This window comes from Lichenostomus cassidix, chromosome 20, assembly GCF_008360975.1.
Source record: "Lichenostomus cassidix isolate B80296 chromosome 20, HeHo_3.0, whole genome shotgun sequence".
Taxonomy (NCBI): domain Eukaryota; kingdom Metazoa; phylum Chordata; class Aves; order Passeriformes; family Meliphagidae; genus Lichenostomus; species Lichenostomus cassidix.
Genome location: NC_139500.1, coordinates 5735410 through 5754345, shown reverse-complemented (window position 1 = coordinate 5754345; position 18936 = coordinate 5735410). Strand labels below are relative to the sequence as shown.

The following is an 18936-nucleotide window of genomic DNA, read 5'->3' as shown; positions in this document are numbered from 1 at the left end:
CTGGCTCTGGTAGCTAAGCAGATGATGTTTAGGATAGCAGGTCAAGAGATATAGGTTATATTCCCTAAAAACAACAACCCCTTGGCTAATTTTCAAGTATTTTCACTTTTTCCCCTTCATCCCTTTCATGGGAATGAGCCCAAACTTTGGATAGCCTTCATGGCTGAGCAGAGGCAGGGATCACACAGTATAATGCCCTGTTGGTAGGGAATAAATCTCTCTGTTAGAAAATTAAATTCCTGCTGATCTCCAGCACTGCTCTGCCTTGCAGCCTTTGGAGTGTTCAAATGGGTTCATAACTGGTAGCAGAACTCCAGAGGGAAATGGCTGCTGAGTTAATGGCACATCTTTAATATATAATATTTCACTCAATGGGGAAATCTGTGTTCCTGGTGGGAGAAGTTTCTCCCCAGAGCTGAAGCTGTCAGCCATGCCAGGATGCTGTTTGGGGGAGCAGCTGGGATGTTTGCCCATGATCATCCCACAAGGTGGGATAAGAGAACTCAGAAAGTCCTTCAGCAGGTGAGGGAAAGCCAAGAGTGTGGAGTCTTGAGCCTGGGATAGGACTGTGCCTTAGGGGCATCTGGGTGACAAAAATGTCAGGCATTTGCTGAAGAAATTCACTGGGTTTTCTGTCTGTTGCAAATGCAGTCACATCCCCTTCACCCCAGTGCCTCCTCCCTCTGTCCCAAACCTGGAGACCCAGAGCTGAGCCATGAAACTGAGGGAGGACAAGAATGCTGGGGGAAAAGGGTTCAGGGAGAACATTGTGGGCACAACAGATTAATTTAATTATGTTTGGGGAACTTAGGTTGGAGTGTTGACGTAGGCTGCAAATAAAACAAGTTTGTCATTCCTGTCAGAGTGCTTTTCTGCCTGGATCACAAAGGCACCTGCTTACTAATTTAGCCTGATTGCTGCTCTCAGCAATCAGCAATCACAGCAGTGCACAGAGCTGTCAGGAGACACAGGCAGGAGCACAGGGAACACAGCACATCCCATATCCAGTGCTGCCTGCAGCCCTGTGGGCTGAACCCCAATGGGAGAGGGGATCCATAAAACCAAACAGGGCACAGGCTGGGAGGGGGACAGAGCATTATCCTCACCAGACACGACTGAGCCTGATTTGGGAAAAGTTTAGGCAATCTGGGGCAATAATTTTCCTGAAGAATTTCTCCTAGGAAGCTGTCCTTTTCCCCAGGAGCTGGATTCTGAGCACCATTCAGAACATCAGCACTGGGCAACCTCTTCTCACCCCTGCAGCCTCATGTGCAAGCAGTTAATTCACTGTCCTGCTGACCACCCTGCTGAGAATGTTGTGGAGCAGGAGAGGGCACCTGTGGATGTGCAGTTTGGCCAGGACCATGGGCTGTGGTGTCTTGCTAGAAAAACTACTGCCAGCTCCTGTTTGCCAGTTCCGTGCAAAATCCAACAGTTGGAGTAAAAGGGCTTAAGGGGTTTGCCTGGATGTGTGCCTCAGATTGTTCCAGGGGAGGTTTAGAGTGGGTATGAGGAACAATTTCTTCACCAAGAGGTCTGTCAAGCCTGTTCCCAGGGCAGTGGTGGAATCACCATTTGTGGGGGGATTTAAAAGACGTTCAAATGTGGCACTTGGGGACATGATTTAGTGTTGGGCTTGGCAGTGCTGAGGGAATGGTTGAGCTTCATCTTTGAGGACTTTTCCAACCTAAAGGATTCCATGTTTCTATGCATTCTTGTGCATGCAAGCTGAGCAGGGCTGGTGGCTCTGCGAGATGCACTCAGGAAACCTCAGTCCCTCTGAAGCCAAAGCCAGACACAAACAAACAGCCTTCTGCACTGCTCAGTGCCAGTCTCATCCCTTATGTTCAGCAGGACTGTGCCTTCCCTGGAATGCTAAGCAGCGTTTGGGCATGTGGGACTGAATAATGACACATCTTTGCAGCTCGGGTGTTTCTGGGAGGCTTTGGCAGCAGAAAGCTCAGGGCTCAAGGTCATGGCAGAGGCAGTCCAGAGAGCATCACTGCCAACACACAGAGTGATGCTGGGAGGGGAGAACTCAGAGCTCAGAGGTGCCAGGCCAGGGGGAACGGGGAGGTGAGGGCTCAGGACCAGGATGTTTAAACAGCAGGATGCTCCAGGCTCCAGCAGAGTTGTGCTGAGCCACAGAGAGGGTGTTACACCTGCCCAGGTGCTGTGCAGGTTGGTGCTGGGCTGGGAGAATCCTGATCCTTGGATCAAGGCAGCCTAAAAGTTGTGTTTGCTGGAGTGTGATGTCCAGGAGCAGCCAGGTCCTGGTGCAGGAGTGACCTGCTGTGGGATCATGATGGGGACTTTCTCTGCTGCCCCTCCAGGCCAGCACAGTGACCAGTTTTCCTCTGAAATATAAATGCCTTCCAGGTATCATGTCTGCCTTTGGAGCCTCTCTGATGCCTGTGTGAATAGAAGGAGTTTCAGCAGCTTCTGGGGAGAAAACAGAGCAGAGGAGCAGAGAATGGGGCACATTGTACCCAGTGGCCAAAGTGACCAGAGGTGCCTGAGAAACCAAGTGACAAACAGACCTCCTGTGCAATTAGTCTCTTGACCTCTGTGGTTGGCAGAGGGATGCTGGGAAAGGAGCTGTGGATCACAAGGCCCCAAGGAAGGTTTCCTTGACAACACTTACTGAAGAAAAATGAGATTTCAGGAATGCAGCGAGCACGTGAGAGGCTGACTTTGGGAGAGACAAGGACGTGGCACCTTGCAGAATGAGCCCCTCAATTTGGGGATGTGGAGTAATGGCTCAGTGAGCTGCTTTTTCAGATAAACTTAATTAAAGAGCTACTGCGACCATTCATATTTATTTAGAAATGCAGCCACTGTGGTAAAAGCAGACTTATTGTTTAATTATTTTTTCTACTCACAGGATCTTCTTCACCTTGAGTAAGCACTGACACAGAAGGGAATTTTTTGCTCACTGCTGACAGTTTCGGCATGCAGCAGCTTGGGTTTAGGATTCTTTAGTTCTGGCATTGTCCCAGCATTTACAAAATCAAAGCCTTTGTATATAGAAAGATTTGTAGAATTACATATTATATCATAATAACACCAATATGTCAATAATAAACAGCAGACAGGTGTTTAGTATTGCCAAACTTAAATTGTGTGGAAGAACCAAAACCCAAGATATTTGTGTTCAAAACCTAAGTAGATATATTTTTCAAATCATGCAATCTGAGGCTTTTTCATTTCTTCCTGCCATTTCAGGTAGCAGGACCTCAACTCCCATCCTTGTGTGATGTCTCATAGGGGTAGCAGCACTGTGACTTTGCCCTGAGCTCCAGCCATCACATCTCATGGCCAAAATACCTCAGGAAATCAGTGCAAATTTTTCCTGAAGAAAAGGCCTGTGACCTTTTCCAGTGAAAGCTCCAACGGTGTTTGCACAGCAGACAAAGAAAGAGCATCTTCTTAAAAAGAGAAGCCACTTGGCAGGAAATCAAACGCTGGATCAGGGCTCTGGGATCAGCCAGGAGCCTGGAACTTCATCCCAGCAGCGTTCTGGGGAGCCAGGGCTGCAGCTGAGCTCTTGCTGGGTTCAGGCTGGAGAGAAAGGACAGACAGGGGGTTAAGTGGCAAGTTTTGTCCCAGCTGAAGCTGTACAGGGAGGAGGAGCAGGGGCTGGAGCAGTCTGTGAGGCTGTGTCCTCACAGCAGTGAGAGACAAGGAGCAGCAAAGGAGTTTTCAGGTTGTTTTCTTACAGGTCAAGTGGAAAATTGCCTGGGTTTCTGGGTAAAATGTTTTTTCTTCTCTTTCTAGTTTTTTTTTTTTTTTTTTTTGGCAGCAGTAGGATCAGCCTTTCCCATTTGTTCCCTTTATTGCACGCTTGGATATTTATTTCTAACATTTCATTTTGAAAATGAATCTCTTATTAAAGCTGGACTTGGAAAGGTTAAAAGCAGGTTTGCTTACAGGAAAGGCTACATGTGGATATGTGACTGTACTTCTTGTGGTGTTTTCTGAGCACTTTTCCTGCGTCTGTTCCAGACATGTCAACATGTCTTGCGACTGATATTTTTCCTTTTGTGTCCCAATTGATTTCAGAAATGCAGTGAAAGACACAGATACAAACCAAATAAGATTAAAGGCTTTAAGAGCTTAATAAATTAAGAAGAGCAAATCTAGCTGATAACATGGCTTTGATAGCAGGCTATAAAGGATGGGGAGTTAAGGAATTACAGGTACCTGACTGTTCATCAGCATCCTTCCTCCTCAGCAGTGTGGGAGCACAGGGGAACAGGTTGGACTCTCCAGCTTATCAGCAGGAGAGGAGCAACAGAAGACAAAGTTGAGGGGATAGAAAAGGTTTTGAGGGACTGGAATTTAAACAAGCACCCCCAGCCCATGTTGAACCTGAGCTGCAGAACCTCTCTCTGCCTTTCATATCCTCCCCAGCTGTATACATGAATGATGGCCCAAGAGAGAGCTTTGGCTTGTGTTGTTTGCCTGGCTAGCAATTGCTTCACATGGTTATTTGCTATTCCAGTTTCACTCAGATCAGCAGAAATGTGGTTTATTTCAGGAGAGCAAATTCTGTCACAACTCTTCTGATTTTAGTGCTGCAATAAATCATTTAATTTAAGGAACAGAAGGTAAAAATATAGTATGGGTTTGAGAAGCTAAAGGAGCAGAAGGAATCCTGGTTTTAATAAGAATAGTCATAAAGAAGAAAAATTTGTCCTCCCTGATGGAAAGGTCCTGTCAGCTTTGAGTGGGTTGAAACCTGTGCCACAATCTGTGACATTTCTCTTTACAACCAATATCTCTGGACTATAATAGGCTTTCTCACTAGGACAGTGTGAATCATTGTAAGGAGCACCGCGGTGAGGATATTGCTCTGCACAAACTTGGCAGCACAAGAGAAGGATGGCATTTCCCTGCTCAGCTAAAGGCATCCAGAGAGCTTCAGTGTGAGGGGACAGATAGATCAGGGCAAACCCTGACCCTGCTGTCTCGAAGCAGGACAGGACTGAAGGTTACCATGACATTCTTCACATCCCAACCCCAAATCAAGGCCAACTTAGCCCAAGCATCAGCCCTGTTTACTTGCAAATCTCAGCAGCATTTAGCAGGTAAACTGTGCACACAGAGTGAAATGGTTGTTTGTCAATTTGTTTTCAGAAAATATTTCCTTAATTATGGGAAGTTCCTGAGGGGACAGAGGGAAGCCCAGGGTGACTTCAGGCTGTGTTTCCAATGGTTGGATTGCAGCACAGACTCACTCCTTGCCTGACACTAATACAGTGTCAGAGTTTCATCAGTAGCATTTGCTTGTCACCAACACATTTTACAGAAAATTGAAGTTTTATTTTTATAAAGGAGGAGACAGCTTGTGTGATCTCACACATCCCACATCCCCTCTCCTTTCCTGAACCAGCAGATGGGCACAGCCCATCTCTCGACCAGCTGAGTCATGTCTGCAGCTCCCAGGTACACAAAACCAGTTGAATAATGTAAGGAAAGCAGGAAAATAAAGTAAATCAGGATGGAAAGAACCTGGAGACAAGGGAGGTAAGGGAGAAGGAAGTACGGTGTGAAGATAATTTTTGGGATTATGGGGGAAAAATCCAGAGAGCTCTCAAGGAGCTGTGCCCCAGCCTGAAGTTGTGTAGATTGGCAGGTCCATCTCCAGGGTGGTTCTTTACCTGTCACTTCACAGCCCAATCTCTTTCCTGGTGCAAACAAACCAGGAAACATCACGAGGCTGTGGAAGGACAAGCTTTCCCCTTTTCATACAGCTTTAATGGCAAATACTCGTTTGTGAGAAGAAAACACTTCTCCAGACATGGGTTGCCCTGACTGTGGAGTGGGCAAACCCATGGCAGAAGGCACGGGTGGGAGGGATCTGTGTTTATCCTGATTTTCAGAGCAGGGTTATCTCAGCCAACACCCCCTTTGTGTCCCCAGGCTCAGTGAGGCTCTCACAGCACACACAAAGCCAATTAAATGCCTGATTGGATGAGTGGTCACAGTCAAGTGGCTCTTTGCCAGCCAGTCAGGATCCCAAATTTGCCAATATCGTTAAGGTATGTGCGTTAATCCCCTCCTGAAGGATTAAGGTTTAACCTGTGGCTGGTGTTTCTGAGGAGACTCTGCAGAGCTGCTGTGCTGGGGGGAGCAGCACTTGCCCAGCTCCAGAGCCCCTGTGTGGCCACAGCATCTTCCAGGTAGTTCAGAAGGATCAGAGCAGGGCAGGAAGGTTTCTACAGGAAGATTATTTGGCAGAAGAGAGAGATTTGGTGACTGCCTCCATTCTCTCCTCAGTCTCTCTATTCCTCTTTGCTTAGGAATAAGATGTCAGAGAGGGAAAGCTGCTTACCCCCTCCCTGACTGATCACCCTTAACCAAAGGTTTCTTTGAAATACAGATTTTTATTGAACTTTCAAGGCAGTGTTGGGAATTGCAATACCTTCCCAGCCCCAGAGAGGTGTGAAGGCAATTTCCCCACTGAGCCAGGAAGAAGGAGGAATAATGGCCATTTAATAGATGTGGCTTCTCTCATCATGTGGCTCGAGTGGCACCTGCAGCCCCTCACATCCTCAAATGCTTTAAGCCATCACAGAAGCCCTGGTGCTTAACTCCCAGCCAGGAAAAGGTGTCACATAGCTGATTACACACAGCAGACTAGGATTACCCATGGTTAATGCCTAATTAGGAGTTAAATTAATATTGACTGCCGATAGTAAACTGTAATGATTTATTTAAACAAAAATAAATATGAAATGTCATGATGCAATCCCAGTGGACTGCTGGGATAATTAAACATACTTTCAAATCTTACACTGATGGGGAAGACAGGTCCATGGAGGGGCTTGCAATGTATTAGTGAAGTAAAAAAGAAAGAGAAGATCTCTCCATGCAAGGCTGGGCATGGGGGAAATACCTGCAGGAACAGTTTTGCCCCTACAGTCATGATTTCCCCTACAGATACAGCATTTAAAGGCTGTGGGCATGCAAAGCCCAGCAGGCAATTGTGTGTCCATTGTGCTTTTTCAGCTGCACAGAGGCTCAGGGCCAGAGGACCAGATGTTGTCTGAGACACAGACGATGGCTACAGGTAAAAAGCACATCTTTATGCAAATGTGGTTTGAAAATCAGCCCCAGCACTTCAACAGTAAAGGAATTTTATTTCTAGAACACAGTGCTAGCCTTGAACCTGGTTTTTAGTGCTGGAGAGGAGCACAGCCTGTCCTGGGAAACTGATGTGTTTGCAGAATTTCTTTACTGGTGGCAGCATTTTCTGAGGGGTGAAGGTGGAGGAGAGAGTTTCCTCCTCTCCCTCACTTTGATGGATGTGTAGAGCAGAAACACAGGAGGTGTCAGGAATGATGGAGTGATGCTGAAGGCTCTGACAAATGAGCTCAAGAACGTTAGACTGACATTTTTGTGAATGTATTTCACGTTGAACATTTAAGGTGTTACCATCCTGCTGCTCTGTCCTCTGCCAGAGCCACCTCCCCAAAATGCACGCCAGAGGAATGCCCCATGCAGCAATCAGAAGCTGGGATGAGACCAGAGGGAAAGGAAGATGTGTAAACAAGCCTTGTGCCCTACTGACCTGATTCATAGGCAGAAAATTGCTTTGGGAACAGAGTCCCACCTTGAGCTGTGGCTGGGATTTGCTCAGAGAGTGTCAAAACCTTGAGAATAAACACCATAGGTCCAGAAGCTGCAACTCTCCTTTTCCTTCTCCCTTCCAGCTTGCTGCACTAGAGAGGCAAGTGTTCGACTTCCTGGGCTACCAGTGGGCTCCTATCCTTGCCAACTTCCTGCACATCATCATTGTTATCCTGGGGCTCTTCGGCACCATCCAGTACAGACCTCGCTACATCGTGGTGGTGAGTGACACCTTTTGTTCCCAGCCTGTGCTCCAGTGGGATGAGGGCTGGGATAAAGCCTTGGGAAATCAGGCACCAGCCCAGCAGGCTGTTTTAGTGCTCAGGAACACGCTATTCAGTGAGCTGTGCTTGAGCCAGACTTGGAAGGTTTTGGATAATTTTTACTGGTGCTAAGGTGACACTGCCCCACAGAGAAGGAGGGTGAGGGGCTGGAAAAATGCAACACAAAAGCTCTTGCATCCCTCCAGACTCTGCTCCTGTGTGTCTTACCAGGCAAGAGAGCACCTGCATTTGGAAAACAAACAGAGGAAGAGTAAAAAGATTTCAGTGCTGACTCAGGGCATTCCACTGTCCCCAGCTAGAGCACACATTTATATATATACACACAAATACACTAATTCCAGTGACTTCCTAACATTTATTTCTTCTCTCTCCCCAACCCCATTCCCTTCCAGTATGCCATCTGGACTGCAATCTGGGTCACCTGGAACATCTTCATCATTTGCTTTTACTTGGAAGTGGGAGGGCTCTCCAAGGTGAGTGGGAGCTGGATGGGTGAGTGCTCAGGAGAAGGGGTTTGAGGGCTAACTCCCAGCCATGATGCAGAGGTGGCTGAGGAGGGCTGGGGGAAAACTAGATTGCAGCTGATCCTCTTTGGATCTGAGACCACCTTGGGAAGAAGGTGTGTGATGGAGGGGAGAGCCCTCAGGCAGCACTGAGTGTGGCCTTTCTGCCAGCCTGGCCCAGGGAAGAGCTGCAGCAGGACCTGGCTGGGTTGTCCTGAACCAAGGACTTTGCTGTAAATCCATACCTAACCAGCTCTTGATATTTTTGTGCCTCCCAGTCCTGCTGAAGACTTGCTGCACTTCAGCTGCAGGGATAAATACCTGGTTGTTGCCACACCAGGCAAAATTTTTCCTGTTGTACCTTTGGGGAGAGGCTTCTCTCTTTGCTGAACAGAGAACATTCCTCCCCAGAGGCTGGTGCATCTCCTCAGGATGTGGCTTCCCTGCCTTCATTCTTCCTTCTTAAATAAAGTGGTAGTTACTCATGGCTGCTGACCAGGGTGTTGTGAGTTAATATGCAAAGCTCTTTGAAGACTAGATTAGCTGGGTATTGCTGTCTGCCTAATGAGGGGTGAGTCAGAAATAATAAAAATAGGAGGCAGGCCCTAAATTAAGCCTGGGCTGTAAGCAATGAATTATGAGTGTTGCTGGAGCACAGCAGACTCAGAGTGATTGTGGGACACAGGTTCATTTCAGAGCACTCCACAGCTGGCCTGAATTCCCAGGTCATACATTGGACTTGCAGTCGTAATTGGAATTGCCCTGTGGTTTTTATCAGACCTACAGCAAGTGAGGACTGGCAGCATAAATCCTTTGCTGATAAGAAAATGGAACTTCCTGATGTCTCAATTCATCTTTGTTTCCCCTCTCAATTATCCCCAGAAACTTTGAGGGAGTTCTTGCCCAAAACAGTGATTATTCATGGTCTGAAATGCCAGCCTGAGATGATCTTGATGCTGGCTGCGACCAGCTAAAAAAAAGAGAATTTTATGTAACTATTTAAATCTCCCTTCTGCAGAGAAAATGTTGGCTTGATAAACTGCTCTGGGAGCTTCTCTGAGAGCCAGTGTTTGCTTCCAGCCAGCTGGATACTCGTGTTTGCTAATCCCAACCTGCCCTGCAACATGTCTGGTGGCTGTTCTGCAATTCCAACAGCACCACAAACTCCTTCTTTTTACCACAGAGGAGCTTCACCTGGTAACCTTGCTCTGTGCTGGGGCTTGTTTTAGCCAAGCCAGCACACAGAGAGGCTTTATTTAGCCTGCAGGGTGACACTTGTGACTGGGGACATTTTTTATAGAATTGGGCTGCAGTGTAAGTTGTTACTGACTCAGTGGACTTCCCTCTAGGGCTGCAATGAGAAATTAGTTCATTTAATGGCAACCAGCAAAACCAAGAGAGAATTTGTGCTTGTTTGGCAGTAAAGTAGTTGACAGCCTTGCCTCTGTTCTTAATGAGTTATTTTCACTTTAAAAAGCTGTTTTGTAAGGAAAACTAATGATGCTGCTTTCCATCCTCCTCCACTTTCACTGAAGTAATTTGGGTCTTTGTAGTGGCAAAACAAATCTTCACTCTCAGAAGAGACCAAAAGATGCACCTGAAGCAGGAGCTGAGGTTCCTGCAGGACACTGGTGCTTCACAGGCTGGGTTCTGTCCTGCAGCATCTCTGGGAATGTGATCTGGTGTTTTATTGATCTCAGTGGGATCAGAGCCCAGAAGGACATCAGGGCTTGGATGTGCGAGGTTGGATTCTTTCAGGGACAAGGTCAGGGCAGTGCCAGCCAGGAGTGATGGCAGCAGTGCTGCAGGTGCCTCTGTGTGCCCTCAGGAGGAGGCTGCCCTCCAGTCCTGATAAGGAGTCAAAGCTCATCATGAGCCTGGCAGGAGGCAGGGAAATTGCAAATATTGGAAGAAGAGCTTTGGTGCAGTGAGGCTGATGGAGCTGGTCTGATAAACACAACTCATTAACTACTAGGCTAAGCATGAACACACTGGGGAGTGTTTGGACAGGGTTGTGCTCCTGTGCAAGTCCCTTAAGGGGCTGAGAGCTCTGAAGAAGGTGCTGTTCCCTCTGTGATTCCAGGAGAGCAGCATTCCTGCCAGCCCTGCACTCACCCTGTGTTCTGACAAGGGCAGCCTGCCAGGGAGAGCTCTGTCAGCAGCTCATTGATGATGACAGAATGCAGAAAGGGCAAGGAGCTACAGAGAAAGGAGTTTGTTAACTTAGTGCCTGGTCATGACAGCCCAGTGCAACTGAGACAGGTGATAACTCAGGTGGGGTGAGAAAGGACAGGAAGGATTCAAGTGTTTCTGGAAACAGTTATGTGCACTTATTGCGAATAATTCTTTGTGCTCTGGTGCCTGGATCTGGTTTAACAGTGGTGAAGGAATACAGGATGGGAGCAGGGAAGTGCTGTTCACTTCACAAGAGCAGAGACATTGTTTTTGTGCCCTCCTGCTTTGGGTGTCTGGCTGATTTAACAGAAATCAGGCACTCCACAGTCCCATGTCAGCCCAGGAGTGATTTGGCAAAGGGCCTGAGACAATCTCTCAGTTATGAACTTTAGGTCATCAGTGGAACAAGGGCTGGTAGGTGCAATTTGGCTGTTTGCTTTTCCTTACCAAGGAGTTGTTCTCTACTGCCTCTTTCCTCCATTGCATTGCCTGCCACAACTTCTCACCCTCTTCCCTCCTGTTTTTCACGTTTTCTGAAGTGCTCCTTTACCCTCCAGGTTGCTCCAGCATGTCCATTCCATGTCTCCTGGCCATGGAATCCCTGAGGATGCTATTCTGCTCAGGGGAGTTATCACTAATTACTAACCAGCTACCAATCACTAGTTATACTGAATTTCTTATTGAAAAGAAAAATACATTTTACTCATCACTGAATCTACTCCCCACATCTTGGAAGAGCTAAACTGACCTGATTTCTGTCTTTCTATCCTGCCAGGTTTTTTTTTAATCTTGGAATCTTTCCTTAGCAGGAGCAAGAGTGTGAAATATGGCCCAGCAGAACTTGCTTAGGTGGCCAGACACAGGTGGATGAGCACAAGTGTCTGAGGAAGCACTTCCCTTGCTGCTGGAAGGGAACCTCCCCAAGCACACAGCCTGTGCCAGCTCTCCTGGAAGTGCTGTGCCAGTGAGCAGGCGAGTGCTGGAGCAACCTGGATTTGCAGGGCTGCCTCTCAGCACTGGCAGGGAGGTGGTGATGTGTCTCTGAGCAGCTTTTGGCAGCTCTGCCCTGCTGACTTGCTCTGCTCACATTCCTGAGCACACTTGTGGGGGAAATGCAGCATCTCCGAGTGCTGTGCCACTGCTCTGGGGTGGGACTCACAGCCCAGTTTCCAGATTCCTCCTCTTGTCCCATCTCCCTCTTTCCCCCTGTCCATCTGGCCCTTTGGGTGGGTGAATTGCTGGGAGTTAGCTCTGGAGTTTCCAGGCTGTGTTTGCAATAATGCGTTAAGCTTCTCGCTGTCTACTCGAGCGTGAAACACATCCCTCCTGCAACCCCTCAGTCTGAGTTAATTATTAAAATCCTGCTGTTAAGACATATGAGCATCTGTCTGTCCAGCTGCCATGCTGACTGACTCTTCACCGTGTACTTGAGAAATGTTCAGAGGGGTTTGAGGAATTTGTGTTCTGTATTTCATTGTATTCCTTTGTCTTTTCCCTCTGAAATTATTCATCTTGAATGGTGATTTCTATTTTTTTTTTATCCTTCCTTTATATTCTCTCTTGTCTATGCACTGCTTTGATCTGAATCCAGAGCTGTGGTGGTCTAAATCTCTTCTCAGACTCGAAGCAGCCCTTGTGAGTCAAACAGAGGTTATTTGTATTTCACAGAATCTGGATGGCATCTTGGGATGACCTGGGACCTGGTTAAAATACTGTGAGAAGGATGGATAAATGCATGTGTACTTAAAACTGTCCCTCAACTCCTTCTAAATTTAGAACCTGAAAGCCTGGGGTTTGAATTTTATATGCTGTGGCATTGTCAGCAAGCCCCCTGAGAGGCACTGGGAGTGTTTCTCTGTCTCAAGGTGATGCAGCTACTTGGCACACAGAACCCTGAAAGATGAACATTATATTTCCTATTTTAATAAGAAATGTTTCCATCTAAAAAGATTTAAAATGGTTCTGCTCTCAAGCTCTGGCGGCTCCCAAACGAGGCTCAGTTTTTTCCAGAGCTGTCCTAGTGCAGTCTTGCCTGATAATTAAGGAAATTTGGGGGAGGCAGTTCAGAAAGCTGTTAACAACAAGAAATAAAACCATCTCTGATTGTGTCCCTTAGAAAATCATTTCAGAGCAGCTTTCAGGAAGCTATTTTAGCAAAGGAGCGCAGCTGTCTCCGTGGGTGTTGGAGGTAGGTGTGAGTTTCCCGTGGGACACTGGGGAAAACAGGCTCTGTGAAATGTAGGTTCTGCAGTCTCTGTGCTCTTGTCTTCCCTCTCACACTGGTGGCAAATGGGTGCTACAGCAGTTTGGAGTGAGATGTGATTTTCTGGCTGGCCTTCAGCGGGAAGGAACTTGGATCACTCCTGGCTCACGTTTCTCTCCAGGCTGGAGGTGAAAAAGGCAGTGATAACCTCTGGCAAGAGGCTAGGAGAGGCCAGGGACTCACAGATCCTCTCCCTGCAGCAGGGCTGCCTCACTGCTGGGCTGATTTACATCTCCCAGCCCACATTCTGCTCCTGTGAGCATTTCAGTGTGTTTGGATTTCAAATGCATTGCAGAAAGCTGTTGGGAAACAGCTGTTCCCTAAGCTTCCTTAAAACTGGGTCTTTTCTCCCGATTTTTGTGTGCTGTTCTAATTCATGGTTTCAGTGCTCTCCAGCTGTCTTCTCACAAACCAAGCTGGCAAACCACAGGAGACAGCCTGGAGTTGTTTTTCTGTAATCTCCCAGCGAGCTCTGAGCAACTGGAGGTCAATTAAGGGATTTTCTTGAGTGCTCTTTTATTGTGCCCCATCACGCAGGTATCCCCCGAGGGCATCCAGCCAGTGACAGGAGCAAAGGAACAGCACTGCTTTGCATGTTGAGACCCTCTGGTTGGTGCTGCCCTCGTGCTCCAGACAGATGCTGGCTCAGGAAGGTGGCTCTGAGCACAGAGACATTCCCTGAGCCCAGCGTGCAATCAGTATTCACTTTACAGCTGTGAGATGGATGGCTCATGAGCAAGAGGCATCGTGGTGCTTTTGGAATCCAAATGTGCTCAGTTTTTCCAGTCTGTTCTTTACTGATGTATAACTTTATAATTTTTTGGTTTTTAATTTTTTTTTGCTCAGAGCTATAGTGTGATTGCAGGCAAAAAGCAGTGAGTGCTGGTTAGGACCTCCTGTTCCTCCACCTCCATCCATACCTGTTCTGCTTTTTTCAGGCTGAATTTACAAGCAAGTTCAGCTTCTGCAGCAAAATTAAGTTAAGCCAGAGCCAAATCTCTCAGGGCTGACAAAAGGGAGATTCTAGAAGGGAAGCAGGCTGTTTCTTGCTTTGCCAAACACACACTGATGCCTCTGTAAGGAGCAGAGAAGACTGAGGGGTCTGTCTGCATCAGGGAGGCAGAAGGTTTGGGAAGGCACCATCTGTGAGCTGGGAGAGGGAAACCCTGGGGACTGAGGTTGAGAGTAACTGCTGTGGTGCCCTGGGAAACAGCTTTGGTTCTGTGCTAATTGCAGGGAGCCCCAAGCAAAGAAATGGGAATTCAGTTGGGGGTTTCTTGGTTGTTTTGGGGTTTTTATTCTGTTTGTTTATTTGTTTGTTTGTAGGGATTTTGTTTTCTTTTTTGAGAAAGATGATTGTTTCTTTCCCCAACCAAAGCAGTGAGTGGTCTGTGAGAGGGAGAAGAGCCCAGCCACTTGGAGGGCTTTTCCAGGAGGAAAACTCTGGCTGTGGAAAATCCACGAGTCTCAGAACATGCCAGCTTGGGAGAAAAAGAACAAGCTTTGCAGAAAAGCTGTGGGCCACCGAAGGGTGAAGCCCAGCAGAGGGCTAAACTCCCAAGTGTTAATGGAGTTTTCCCTGTTGTTTTTGCCGTTCTGGCTGCTTTTGCACCAGTGCTCCATCCCCATGCCCTCCTCCATCTCGTGCGAAGCACATGCCATCTGCTGTGGTGATTATGTCAGGAGCTTGGCAGCTGTCTTCTCACTTAATTGTCCACATTTCTCAACATGTGCTTCCTGCAGCAGATTGGAGCAAGGGCTGTGCAGGCTGCTTTGGGGTGTCTGTGTGGATGGAGGGTTCCCCACGAGGTGCAGAGTGGGGCAGTTGGTGTCTGTTCACAAGATCTCTGCCTGGCACTCAGATCCCTGCCTGTGTGACTCCAGTTTGGCCCTGGATATGCTTTTCTGTCCATGTTTTATATCTGCAGGACTGCCTGGCTTGGCTCCTGTGCTGGCTATGGATTCAGACCTTCTCTCTGGAGGGTAATTTGGAGCAGGGGTTGGATAAGCTTCTCTGAGTCTGTTTTTCCTTTTGGCTTTATGGAGAGCTGACACAAAGGAGCTGCCATGTGAGGTTTTGCATGTTGGGAAGTGTGAATACCCCAGGCTCTGACTGCTGCTGTTCTGGGAGCCACTGCTTTCCTCCTGGGACTGTGTAGGACCCTGGCATGAACAGTGGGAAATAGTTTATGGATGGGTGGTAAAACTTTTAGAAATGAGGTGTCTGTAGCCAGCATTCATCTCTCTCTCTAGAGATACAGATTCTCTGCCTTAAAATTTTTTAATCAATCCCTAAGAATAAAACTTCCAACCCCTTGCACTTTTGGTTTTTTTGGTGGTGAAAAGGGGTTTCTGATTCTACATCAAAGTGACCCAAGAGGGCTTCAGGGCAGCCAGCACTTGGCACTAATCCATGAAGGGATGCAGCTGTTCAGCCAGTTCTGAGTTTGTCTTTTACCTGCAGGAGGGCTTTGCCACATCCTGCAAGCTCAAAATCCCAAATCTCTTCTGAGTATCCCCACAAGCACTGCTCTTTTCTCAAGTGTGAGGAAAGTGTGGTCATTTTTAAATAAGCACCTGGCTGCACACCAAAGCCCTGCACTCCTTGTGTGACATTTCACTCTGTAACCCCTCAACTGGCTTGAAGTATTTAACTAGCAAAGATAAGAGAGCGAAACAAAAAGCCTCTGGAGTTAAGGTTGATAAGGAATTGCAGGGGAGGTGTTTGCAAGCTGCAGTCACCACTGTGAGATCAGCTCGGCTGGGTAGGCTGACCTGGGGCAGACAGGAGATGCAGAAGCACCAGATGTGAAGAGTGTGGAAGGAAATCAGGCAAAAATGGTGCAGGATCTTGTCAGGCATGTTGAAAGCTGGGAACAGAGGAAGATCTGTTGGGTGTTGAATCTCACTTTGGGGTTATGAAGTTCATATTATTCAGTTGCTTGTGTTGATTCCCATGCTGGGAAGAGTACATGGCTCTGTGGCAGGACACTTGTGCTGCCTTGTTTACCTTTTCCTTCTAGAGTTGCAAGGTTCATGTCCCAAACCCAAAACCTGAAGGTTCTTTTCGGAGTGAAGAAACCACTAGCAAAGTGTTTGGTGTTCAGCCTGTGTCCAAGCTGTGCTGCAGGGTGGTGAAATGAGTTTGTTGTAGTGCTGCTTCAGGGATGGTTCTCATCACATCAGCCTGCATGGGAAATGTTTAGATAACAGGGAGAAATTCTTCCCTGTGAGGGTGGTGAGGCCCTGGCACAGCTTGCCCAGAGAAGCTGTGGCTTTTCCATCCCTGAAGTGTCCAAGGCCAGGTTGGACAGGGCTTGGAGCAACCTGGGACAGTGGAAGGTGTATTTAATGGTCCTTCCAAATCAAGCCATTCCACGATACTATGAAGGAATATCAACCCAATGTGCTTTGATCTGTGCTAGGTTTTTTTGAGAGTGGGGATCTCAGAAACATTAAGTCTTCCATTGATTTAATGTGACCTCCATCTGACAGCATGTCTTGCCCTCTCACAGTAAATTGAGATCTCTTTGCAACCTTTCCCTTTAGGACAGCGAACTCCTGACATTCAACATCTCCAGGCACCAGTCCTGGTGGAGTGAGAATGGCCCTGGCTGTGTGAGGAAGGAAGCTTCAATGTCTGGCATCAAGGGGCTGGATAATCACTCCTACATCTCTGTCATCGGCTGTGCCCTGGAGTATCGCTACATCGAGGTCATGCACAGCTCCTTCCAGATCCTCATTGCGGTGAGTCCTTCTCTGAGGAGGAGAAATCCCTGAGGAGATGCTGTTTGGTTTTATTTTTTCCCAGGCACTGAGGTTGGCTTGGATTTTCCACCGCTTTTTGTATCGTCTGATTGCAAAAGCCTCTGTAAATGTGTTTTGTTTGATTGTTCTCTCTTACAAAAAAAAAATATTGCTTGGAAGAATTGGAAATGGGTATCAGCAGCCTGTTGGCTCTGTGCAACCAAACATTAACAAATGGTTCTGTATCCCTGTTGGGGTGTGGGAATTGGTGTTTTGACAAGGACAGAGACCCTTCTGGAGGAGGGTAAAGAGAAAAGTTTTGACAGGGCAAGAGGAAATGGAATCAAATTGCATTGGGTGGGTTTAGTTTAGATACTGGGGACAGTTTCTGCACAGAAAAGGTTGTAAAGCACTGGAACAGACTGCTCAGGGAAGTGATGGATTCACCACATCTGGAAGTGTTCAAGAAGTGTGTGGATATGGCACTTGAGGACATGGTTTAGTGATGGATGTGGTGGTGATGCTGGGTTGATGATTGGCTTGATCTTAAAAGGTCTCTTCCAACCTTAACAATTCCATGTTTCCGTGAAGGATTGCTCTTATTCCCCATGGCTCAGTGATGGGTAGTGGAGCACATATGTGCACATTTGTTGTGAAGAATCTCCAGAAAATGGAATCAACTTTTAGGAGGCAGTGAGCAGCACATTTTCCTTCGGCTGACACCCAAGATACATTCACTAATTGTTTTCTTTAACTCTTTCGTCATCAAAGTCTTCCTCGGGCTTTGGAAAGTACTCTGCAAAAACGCAGCGTCCTTAACTCTGTTCACTGTTGTTTCTCACTTGTCTGTGAAATTACCTGAAACAAAATGTCCATTGTGCCCCTCGCTTTGGTGGGGCTCTTGCATTTTGTAGCTGCGTTAGAGTTAACAGCCCACATCTCCAATCTGCTTTGGGTTGTTACTTTGGGGTTAATGGCTTTAATTGCAGCCTGAATTTGTGAACCATTCACGTTTGGGCTTAAAAAAGAAAGGCAACTTGCCCTGTTTAAATGTTGAAGGATAAGAAACAGAGATATTTCACGTTTCTGGAGTGCCAAGTACTTCTCTGCACGTTTTTGGTGCAACTTTCCACTGTCCTGATCCTGCATTTCCTATTAGCTGGGATGATGTGTGTGACACACTGAACTGCAGGGAGGAGGGAAGGCTCAGTCTCCTTGCTTGCCATGCCACAGAGAAGAGGCAGAAGCTCCTGTTTCCTGAGCTGGATGGGCTCCCTGGCACGTGTGCTGGCTCTTAATATTCCATCAATTCTCCTTCGGGGAAAATGATCCGCATGAAACTGTCTGTGAGTTGTTTCCGTGGCTGTGTGTGAGAAAGGCAGACCTGTGTGTCTGGGAGAACAGAGAAACCTTTCCTGTCTTTCAGAAAGGGCTGTTAGGTGGAACAGGATTGTACCTGAGTTTGGGGAAACAAGGACAGGCTTTGCAGTCAGAACATCCTTTTTGAAAGCACGGAGGTTTCTCACTCTGAGCATCCTTCCTGAGCTGGCACAGCCCCTGTGCCCTGGGCTAGAGGTTGAGCCAACACATGGTCCTGAGTTTGTTTGGAGTAGATCTTTGGGTTTTGGCAGCTTACTGAGGCACGTGGCCCTGGGCTAAGTGATCACACTGATATATAGGACTCTGGCAGTGGCTTTTCCTTTGCTTCTGACAATATTCTCTGAGCATCTCCAAAACAACACTAAGGGCCAGATGGGGAGACAGAAGGGAAATATAAGACAAAGTAGGATTTAGGGAAATATTTTCTCTTTGTCCCTGAGATTTAAGGTGCAATAAATTTTTGAATCCTAAACCCTGGAAATGGAGTTAAAACACTTGTAGGCAAGAAACCCCAATGGGCTGAGCTGTGCAGTGAACAAAATTTCTACTTGTCCTGTAATAAAAGCAGAGTGTTGAAGCCCCAGGTCTGTAACTGCTGCTGGGTCTGAAATGCTCATATAATTTTATCATGTAGTGGGAGAAATGGAGCTTTTCCCCTCTGCTTTGAGGTCAGGCAAAAAGTCTTCTTTCTCCCTCAGACCTTGCCTGAAAGCAGTCAGCCAGTTCTCTCCCTTTCCTCTCTCTGAGGGTCAAACTCTTTGATCCCTGCCAGTATCTTTTTCTGCTCTCTTTATCTCACTTTGAGGCAGGTTTTATTACAGGCAGCTGTCCCCAGAGTGCTGGCAGGTACAGTGCTGCAGACAGGCAGGGACACAGATCAATAGTACAAAAACACAACCTAAAGGCTCAGGGGATGCAGCAAGAGACACGACCTAGTTCCCTCCTTGTC

At 47.3% G+C, this 18936-nt stretch overlaps 1 protein-coding gene across 3 annotated transcripts in view; it reads left to right on the top strand.

The window, feature by feature from the left end:
- Nucleotides 1–18936, top strand: part of NKAIN4 (sodium/potassium transporting ATPase interacting 4) — a 49111-nt gene that overhangs the window by 16334 nt on the left and 13841 nt on the right. For all 3 annotated transcript variants that reach the window (XR_014855905.1, XM_085078966.1, XM_085078965.1), the window contains exons 2-4: nucleotides 7719–7856; nucleotides 8312–8392; nucleotides 16410–16607. Coding sequence is in view for 2 of the 3 variants with exons in the window: in XM_085078966.1 (XP_084935092.1) it covers nucleotides 7719–7856; nucleotides 8312–8392; nucleotides 16410–16607 (417 nt within the window). In the remaining variant the exon portion in view is untranslated. The remainder of the gene's footprint in view (nucleotides 1–7718; nucleotides 7857–8311; nucleotides 8393–16409; nucleotides 16608–18936) is intronic.